This window comes from Setaria viridis, chromosome 2 (assembly GCF_005286985.2).
Source record: "Setaria viridis chromosome 2, Setaria_viridis_v4.0, whole genome shotgun sequence".
NCBI classification, from domain to species: Eukaryota; Viridiplantae; Streptophyta; class Magnoliopsida; order Poales; family Poaceae; genus Setaria; species Setaria viridis.
Window position 1 is genome coordinate 1999096 of NC_048264.2, and position 9628 is coordinate 2008723.

Consider the following 9628-nt stretch of genomic DNA (forward strand, 5'->3'; position numbering starts at 1 on the left):
GATTCAGACCACAGCAATACAGATTCATATAGCATTTAGCAAATTGTTAAGTAAACAAACACAAGGAAACGAAATTAAGACACACAGCAAGCAATCCTGCACAACCCACCCATTAAGTGAACAAGTTTATAACCTTTAACTTCCAAACAAACAACATTAGTCTTCCACTTCCTTTCTGATTTCTTCCATGAGCTCATCCTTGTAATTCTCGAAGGTTCCATCAAATGTGTACACTGTGCCATCTTGCACGACCCATATCTCGCTCTTAGTTTCATCATCACAAACTCGAGATATCAATCGTGAATCATGGCTAACCAAGACGATACCTCCAGCGAACTCATCCAGAGAATCAGCCAATGCATCAATACTTTGCATGTCCAGGTGATTTGTTGGTTCATCCAGCAGAAGAATGTGAGGATGTCCCATTGCAATCGAGGTAAAGACAACACGGGACTTCTGGCCACCAGACAATTTAGCAATGGAAGTGAGATGGTTCTCTTTCGGTAAACCAAACTTACCAAGCTTCGCACGGACAGCCTCTGCCTTGCTCATCCCCTCCTGATCAGGGTGCATCCTGAGCAGATACTCAACTGCATTCTCCTCCATTGTCAGCACGTCGATAAAATGCTGTGAGTACTGCCCGATCCTCAGCTTCTGGCTCCTCCTGACCTCCCCTTCAGTGGGTGCAAGATCACCGGCAAGAAGCTTAAGAAGGGTGGACTTCCCAGCTCCATTAGGCCCAACTATAGCCACTCGTGTTCCCATGTCGATGCCAACATCGACACCCGACAGCTTGAAGTCGGGACGACCAGGGTAGCTGAAGCCAGCCTCGACAAGCTCTAGGAGTGGCCGTGCAAGTCCAGTTGGCTCAGGAAAGTGGAACTTGACACTGTAATCGTGCCACTTCTGAGGTACTGTAATCTGTTTCTGGCCATCGTGATCATTTGATACACTCTTCCCCTTCCCCTTGCTCTTGTCGGCCCTTGACATGGCCTGCCTGATAACCTTCTCATGAGTAGCCCTGTTCCCACTTCTCTTTGCTGCATTCTCCAGCTTGACATACTTCTCATGCTCCCGGATCGCCCGTGCCCTCCTCTGCTCAAAACCTCCCTCAAAATCATCAAAACTGCCACGGTAGACATCGAGCTTCTTCTCGTGCAAATGAACTATCTCATTGCACACCGTGTTCAAGAAATCACGGTCATGGGACACAACAATGAGCGTCTTTTTCCACTGCGTGGACAAGTACTGCTCCAACCAAAGCACAGCTCGGAGATCAAGGTGGTTGGTCGGCTCGTCGAGGAGGAGCAATGTCGGCTGCATGAAGAGAGCCCGGGCCAGGGAGATGCGCATCCGCCAGCCACCACTGAACGACTCGGTGGCCCTCGCCTGCATAGCCTGATCGAATCCCAGACCTGCGAGTATCTTGGATGCCCGTGCCCGGGCGGCATCCGCACCGTGCAGGTTGAGCATCTCGTACAGCTCGGCGAGCCGCTCGTTGTCCCTCTGGTCGTCAGAGGCCTCAAGCTTGTCGCGCTCGCTGCGGAGCGCGGTGAGCTCGTCATCGGCCTGGATCACCGCCTCGATTGCCGGGCGGCTGTCGCCGGCGACCTCCTGTTCCACGAGCAGCACGTCGATGTTCCGTGGCACCGGGAGCCGCTGCCACGCGAGCAGTTTCAGCAGGGTGGATTTGCCCTTTCCGTTGGGCCCCACGAAGCCGTAGCGCTGGCCGTGCGAGATCCGAAGCGAGGCGCCGTCGAACAGCTTCACGCCGGCCGCGGACACGGAGAAATTCTCGAGGACGATGTCCCTGACGTTGTCGGCTGCGGCGGCGGCGGCCCCGTCGTCGGCCGGGACGCGCGCGCCGACGGCGACGGAGAAGGCGTCGCGGTCGTCGCGTAGCACCTCCCGGCGGACGGCCTCGGCGCGCGCCGCCGCCTCGTGCTCGCGCCTCTCCTTCTTCCTGGCTTCCTTGAGCGAGGGCGCCGCGGCGTTGAGATCGGCCGCGGGGCGATGCGGGCGGGGCCTGGAGGCACGGGCGGCGAGGTCGGCCTCGTCCTCCTCCTCATCCGAGGGGGGCAGGTCGGCATCATCGCGCAAGTAGGACGAAGTGGAAGCCTTGGATGACTTGGGCTTAGAGGGCTTCGTTGCCTTGGCCGGTGGCGCGTCCATGCTAGCGAGCATGGCGGAGACGGAGACCGGCTTGTCCTTCTTGCCGGCGGCGTGGGCGTCCCTGTCCTTGCGCCCCATCGATGCTCTTGCGGCGGCGGCGGCGGCGGTGGCGGTGGATTAGGGTTTGCTTGTCTCTACGCCTCCCCAGATCGGAGCGCGCATATATGAGCCGGATGGGTCGAATTGGACTCGGACACGACAAACACGCATGGGCCCCGCAAGAAGCCCGCTCGGCCCATAGAACTTGCAAAGCAGCAAACCCGGCTCGGGTGTCATCGGTTGGCGGCGGCGGCGGCGGCAGTGGACTAGGGCTTGCTTGTCTCCCCGCCTCCCCAGATCGGTGCGCGCGTATATGAGTCGGTTGGGCCGAATTGGGCTCGCGGACGACGTCGTCGTATTCTTCTTCTTGCTCCACAATCCTCCACCACTCCACTCCCTTTGCGCCAAAAGCAAAACCCCTTCTCCAAAAGAGAAAAAGGAATAAACCCTCCTCTCCCCTCCTCCGCTCCCCCCTCGAGCGTATCACCATGGAAGCTCGTGAGATCGTGAGCCTCGTCGAGCAATCCCTGCCTCCCGCGGACCACGTCGTCACGATGGCCGCCGCCCTCTCGGCCGACGAGGCCAGCGACGGCGAGGACCGCATCAGCGACCTCCCCGACGACCTCCGCCGGAAAATCGTCTCCCGCCTCCCCATCAAGGACGCCGTGCGCACATCCGCGCTCTCCACCCACTGGCGCCATTTCTGGCGCTCCGTGCCGCTTGTCCTCTGCGACGCCCACATCCCACGCACCAAGCATTTCTCTCCCTACACTGCCATCACCAGCGTCCTCACGCAACACCCCGGGCCCTTCCGCGCCGTCCACCTCTCGCGCTGGTCGATGCGGATGTACCCCAACTTGCAGCAAGTTGAGTGGGCCCGCCTCCTCCCCGAGAAGGGCGTCGAAGACCTCACCTTCGTCAACTTCCCGAATTGGCAACGTCTCGCCGCTGACGCGAGCCTGCGCCTCCCCGTCGACATCCTCCGCTGCACCAAAATAAGCCGCCTCCGCCTCGGCTTCTGGACGTTTCCTGGCACCACCGTGGCCGATCTCCCTCGCGGGCCCAATGTCTTCCCCAACCTCCTGGAGCTCGGACTCCACCACATCGCCATCGACACTGAATGCATCGATTACATGATGGAATGTAGCCCCGAGCTCAAGGTGTTCACGATCGTTGCCAACACCAACGGCCGTGCAAGCATCAAAATCCGCAGCCAGAACATTGTTCAGGTCGTCTTCTGGGCGTCCATCAGCAAGGACCTTGATGTGCGTGGCGCCCCTTCCCTCGATCGGCTGATCCTGTGGAACGGGAGCTCTGTTGGCATGTTCTGTTCGCTTATCAACTTATCTTTGGCTTCGACTCTTAGGGTGGTTGGATACCTTGAGCCAAGGATTCACAAACTGAAAGTTGCCGACATCGTCATCAAGGTCTTACTCAATTCCTCTTCTTGTCTTCTTCAAATGTTTGCAGTACCATTGATCTTGTCCTTGCACACTAAATTTCAGGCTGGAACAAGGCCAAGTCCTCTCACAGTGATTCCAAGTGTCAAGATATTGGCTTTGAAACTGCGGTTTGCAGTTCGCAAGGAAGCTGAAATGTTTTTGAGTTTCATGAGATGTTTTCCAAATGTTGAAACACTGCACATCGTGGTCTGTCCTATTCCATTTTCACACTCTCCTCCATTTGCATGTGCATGTACTTAAGCATCTAATTGTGGGTGTTTTCAGTCCGATGAAGCTGATCGCTGCAAGGGAAAACAAACTCTGCAATTTTGGAGGAATGCCGATCCAGTCGAATGCACTCGATCTCAAGTCAAGGAGATCGTGTTCAACAATTTCAGAGGGTATAACAGCGAGTTGTCATTCCTCCAGTTTGTTCTTGAGAGCGCGCACGTGTTGAAGAAAATGCGGATTGTATTGGCCGGTGGTGAACCGAATCATATCACAGAGTTAGTCAACAAGCTGAAACCTCTTGATTCTGCACGTCATGCCATTGAAGATGTTCTGTTGGAGATAGTCGAGGGCGACGGAGGTGATGTGTGGTGCTTCCGCCAAGCATCAGATCCTTTTGTGATTGATCCCTTCAGCTATTAGCTCCAGTCCCAAGGTGATGATATACATATTCCCACTGTTCCTAGTATACTAATTGTCACACATTTGTTATGCATCATATATATACTATGATGGAGTTTTAGCAACTGTTCAGTTAATGCAGCGATGAGGTGTTACTGTGAAAGACAATGGTCTGTGTACTCTGTAGTTCTTTAATCTGGAATATGTTCCTTCTTTCTTCTTAAAAAAAAGAACCTATTACTTCTCTTTCTAATATTGTCACAAATATCTGACATAGGCATGGATATAGCAGGTTGGAATTTTACTTTTGTTGCCCCTATATACTACTGGATATAGCAGGTCATTTCCAATATCTGTCCTAGGCATGGATGTTACTTTTGTTGCCCCTATATGCTTCTGGAATCTGGATATAACAAGTCATTTCCAATATCTGACATAGGCATGGATATAGAATCTTTTGTTAGATAATAAGCATGGATATAGAATTAGATGGGAATAACAGAATAAGCTTAGCTTGTTGACGCTTTCTACAAGTATTCAACTACTCTTACTTTTCTCATCCATAACCATTGCATGGTGTTCGTAATTTGTCTCACTGTCCTACTGATGACGAAATTTCAATTGATGATGACATAAAGAGTGGATTGCCAACAATTTATTTCCGAGCTCTTTGTTCTGCTTTCTACAGTTGCACAGAGCCAACCTTCGATGGATCACAACTTATGCACTAAGTACTTAGAAACTATATGACCCAACCGGGAGACTAACACTTATAGAAAATAGAACTTTATTACAACACAATAATATTACATAAGAGTGTACAATACCCTCTGTTTAGTGGCTAGCCTATCACTGACCCTTTACTTCTACCATACTTCACTCATATGCCATTCCCATAGTTGAATGGTATGGTAAGGAAGAGGGTCCCTATTTATAAGTCCAGGGAGTTCATAGAATAATGATACGTGTCCCCTTCTAAATTTTTCACTAAACAAATATCTATGTTCTACACTATTCTAATTTCTTCATGACAATAACATCTAATGCCTTCTTGGAAAATATCATGGATCATGGGTTATAGAGAAGACTTTAAAAATACAAAAAAATTGTATTGCTTTTCTTCAACAAACAACAACAGTTACTGCACCTGCACTAGCATCTAGTGCTCATCAATTGGCAATCGCATGGGTGTCACCGTGCTTGACATGCCGGAGATTAGATGGTCCAGCACTTTTCGTTGGCCTTTTCTGAATCTCCTGTGCAAGCAGCGAGCGATTCACTTTCAGAGGCTGCTCCCTCGTTCCCAGAATCCGCATTGAATCCTGTCGCGATTCCGCCTGTCGCAACGATGGATGAAGCTTGCTCGATGGAGGTCGTGGAGGGCACCGCTGGGTCGGTGCAGATACAGGTCTTGAGGGCGCCGGATGGATCGAAGGAGCGATCCTCTCCTCGGCTTCTTCCTCTGGCCGTCCTCCCTTGGGTCGGTGGGTTCATTGGCTTCAGTTATGTTGGATCCGTCCAGGATCAGCAGCTCGCACACAAACTCATGCCTATCACTGACCTGTACAGAGCCAACCTTCGATATGATGTTGTTCTGATTTTTTTTTTAAAAAAAGTTGCACAGCATATCATCAGTGAGCTAAGATGTTAAAGCATTGTTGCGTTGGATCTTACATCGTTAAGCATCACAGCTTCGCCGAAAACTTCGGATTTACTAAATGGTTTAGTAGCCTTGTCCATGCAATGCTAGTAAAGACTTTGACTGAAATATGATGTTGTTCTACAGGTTACGCTTGGTTTCTTTTAAGAAATAAGTACCTTTTTGCAATATCTTGGTGGCGTTGGCCTGAAAAACATGATGCTACTTAGTTATCTTCGAAAGTAGGCAGCAATGATATACATGTGTCCACGCTGCTTTCAGCTATGATTCGTATCATAAATCGTGATTCCTACTATATCCATCGCCTGACTATGTTGTATTAGTTCTTATGACATCTGTTGGAGCAAGCGATTTGAATTCGGGAAAATACAGCTTCTGTGTGCCAGGAAGATTTGATATGCTTCTGATTGATCATTTCCTGCTCAAAGTTTTTTATTGTCAGTTTTTTTCCTTACAAAGCTTATCGGCATGTGCATGGAGATATGAGTTGTTGTTGTTGCTCGATTTCGAAAAGTCTTGCGTATGCTTTTGCTGATTTTTTTTAAGCATCATAGCTTCACTGAAACTTCGGATTTACTAAATGGTTTAGTAGCCTTGTCCATGCAATGCTAGTAAAGACTTTGACTGAAATATGATGTTGCGTTATGTAACATCAGCATCTTTTGCTTGATGATAACAGTTACTAAAGATATTCAAATTAAATAAAGAATGCACTCTAGCTGATTGGTTCTTATCCAATTTGATAAGTGTAACTGCTATTTCCTAAGAAGCCACGTTCATGTCATATCGTCGTCTTTGTGAATGAGATGTTAGGGTGTTACTAGTTCACTAAGATCCATGCTTATGAGGTTGCTTTGGGCAATACATTGTCAGTTTTGAATAAAATGAAACCTTAATTCAAGCAAGCCTTGCTCACCGTTGAGGAATTGATGATGGTGAAGTTCTGTGGAATCTAGGAGCTTCTTCTGTGTTTGCTGTGAAGTCAACACATTATTCTTTGCTGAGGGCTAAACTTGTTGATTGCATATTTGTATTCTGAGAGTTAAACTGAATCTTTCTAGCTGGTTATTGTGCTGGGGAGTGATGCTAACTATATGAATCTTAAGTATTCCATTTGCTACTTTCCTGCACAGTTCATTTCTTCGGTATCTGCTCTGTTTCATTGCCTGTGAGCATTCATGTTCAGAATTTGGTTTTGCTGCTAAGGTTAGAATGGTTAAGGCTGGACCAAATGTTATATGGTTTAGTTGAGAAGGAAAGCCATGTTTCTTTCGCGTAATGTGTAATTTCTTTAGTGTCCATTTATGCCATTTTCCTGGGGGATATCTGAGGCAGCAGCGGAGAAAAGCTGGTGAATGCCACTGTCTGTCTTCAGCTGTTTCAGATTGCTAGGTTTCTAACAGCGAACAATTTGCCTTGTGTATGAGTTCTGAAGCATGACACTGAACAATTTGACTGTTCTAGAGTTAATTCTGCAGCCTATTGCACCTGTTCGAAGACGTACTTTTCTGATTCACCTTAACCAGGTTCAGTTATTTCTTTTGTTATGCAAATGGTGGATCGGTTTACACATGTAGTATGCACGTTTTGTCGGTTCCCTGGTATCATATTACTGTCATGTTTATATGCCATCATATTTCCTTCAACCAATGTACTCAGCCAACAATGTGAGTGTTTAATCCTTTCTTCTGTTGCTGAAATATTGGATTGGTATGTACATCTGGCTACCCGCACATTTTTCTGGTACCCTAAAGACTCTGTAAATCATGTTTTTTTTCCTTCGGAAACTCCATAAACCATAGTAATGTTGTTACGGACATTTGCAATCAGGTGGTCTTCGTCATCAAATGTATGCAATCAGCATTTGTCATGAATTGTTATATTATTTTTTTATAAAAAAAATCTCAGTGTGCAGAGGTAGTAAAATGCAGAGTCTGCACGAGTAAATGAAGTGTTCTTATTGTAGCAGGCAACAAACATCAATGTTCTGAAATGTTCGGGCGGGGGGCGGTAGCAGAGAGAATGTAAATGCTGATGTTGCCATTTTGACATCAGAGGTTGTATTCTTCAGGTTTCTCACATCACATGCCTTTCATCAAAAGAAAATATTTTTTTTGCGAGGAGTCATATAAAAATACTTTTAGGATGCCCACGTGGTGGCTCACAATGCTTTTCTTGCTCTCGCCATCGCGATTGAAATATTTTTATTTTAATAGTGCATGGCAGATCCAAATTATTCTTTTTATTTTCTATATATATGAACCTAAGCTGATTAACTTTTTGAGACGAAAAATTCCGCCCGCCTCAAGTACGTCGCGGGGGGCCCTTCAAGGCTTCAATCAAGCTGGCCGGAGATCCTTTCTTTACCCTCTCGCCCCGATCGTCTCTGCAGCCGCCGACGAAACCCTCGGCCGGCGTCCAACGCCACGCCATCGCAGGATGGCGCCGGAGCTGATGGCCGAGCTCGGGGACGAGGTGCTCCTCCGCATCCCGGCGGACGACCCCGCGACCCTCGTCCGCGCGTCGCTCGCCTGCAAGCGCTGGCGCCGCCTCATCCTCGACGACCCCGTCTTCCACCGCCGCCGGCGCGAGCTCCACCGCCCGCCGCCCCCGCTCCTCGGCTTCGCCTGCAACCTCGGCTCGGTCTCCGACTTCGTCCCGGCCTCCTCTTTCTGCTGCCGGCCCCACGCGCGCGGCTGGCGCGCCCTGGACGCCCGCCACGGCCGCGTCCTCCTCCACGGCGCGCCCCTGCAGGTCGGGCGGAACCCGCTCGACGCCTCCCTCGTCGTCTGGGACCCCGTCGCCGACGAGCGGAGGGAGCTCCCCAAGCTGCCGCACTACGCGCGCGCCGACAACCAGAGCTGGAACGCCGCGGTGCTCTGCGCACCCGCTGCCAGCGGCGCCGCCGGCGACCGCAACCGTCGCAGGCCGTTCACCGTCGTGCTGGTGGGCACCAATGCATGGCTCGCAGATGTTCGCATATATCTACTCATCAGATGCTAACTCATGGAGCGAACGGACCTACGCTCAGGGACCTCAATGCGTCCTCCATTTGGCGCCAAGCCTGCTCGTTGGGAACGCACTCCACTTCCTCGATGCGTCCTACCAGATGAATGCCACTACAAGCGCATTGTTCTCATGAGCACGGAGGACGGCAGGCTGGGATTCGCCACCGTGGTGGGCTCCAATCTCTTCATGTGCTCTAGCACAGTTGGTTCCGGTGGAGGCGCGCAACAGAGCAGATCCATCGAGCTCAAGGCGGTGCTCCCTGCTGCCGCCTACTCGAGCTCGGTTGAAGTGGTTGGCTTTGCGGATGGCGCTCGTATCATTTTTCTATGGACAGTTGATGGGATCTACAGTATAGATCTGATGTCGGGCCGTGTCAAGAAGGCGTACAAGGAAACTAGTATCATCATGCCTCCTATCCATGGTTCAGTGAGGGCAAACCGGTTCCTCAACCAGCTAATGCTATTTTCAAAATTTTCAGGCATTTGTGCAGCACAGGAGGGACAAAAACTTGGTGCATCAAGTGGTCGACAAATTGAAGGTGCTCAAGAAGAAATTTGATGCCGATAATAGTTGTGGTAATAGTGAATAGTATAGGCTTTATGGTGATTGGTGACAACTATTTGCTGTCTAAGTGTGCTTCGATGATTCAGTCAAAAAAAAAGTGTGCTTTCCATGC

At 49.9% G+C, this 9628-nt stretch overlaps 2 protein-coding genes across 2 annotated transcripts; one reads left to right on the forward strand and one right to left on the reverse strand.

Moving 5' to 3' along the window:
- LOC117846281 (ABC transporter F family member 4) lies at positions 1–2250 on the reverse strand. Its single transcript, XM_034727421.2, has one exon. It carries the CDS (start codon positions 2248–2250, stop codon positions 157–159), a length of 2094 nt encoding a protein of 697 aa, XP_034583312.1. The 3' UTR covers positions 1–156.
- A 95-nt stretch (positions 2251–2345) lies between these two features.
- Positions 2346–4304, forward strand: LOC117842987 (FBD-associated F-box protein At5g60610). Its single transcript, XM_072291738.1, has 3 exons — positions 2346–2486; positions 2808–3860; positions 3939–4304. Exons 1-3 carry the CDS (start codon positions 2346–2348, stop codon positions 4302–4304), a joined length of 1560 nt encoding a protein of 519 aa, XP_072147839.1.
- The last annotated feature ends 5324 nt before the right edge of the window (positions 4305–9628 follow it).

Excerpts from the sequence above, each read along its gene's own strand:
- LOC117846281 (XM_034727421.2), bottom strand. The coding sequence starts at position 2,250 with ATGGGGCGCAAGGACAGGGACGCCCACGCCGCCGGCAAGAAGGACAAG.
- LOC117842987 (XM_072291738.1), top strand. The coding sequence starts at position 2,346 with ATGGGTCGAATTGGACTCGGACACGACAAACACGCATGGGCCCCGCAA. Across the intron at positions 2,487-2,807 it reads GCGGCAGTGGACTAGGGCTT|GACCGCATCAGCGACCTCCC; the intron begins GCTTGTCTCCCC and ends AGCGACGGCGAG. Across the intron at positions 3,861-3,938 it reads TTGAAACACTGCACATCGTG|TCCGATGAAGCTGATCGCTG; the intron begins GTCTGTCCTATT and ends GGGTGTTTTCAG.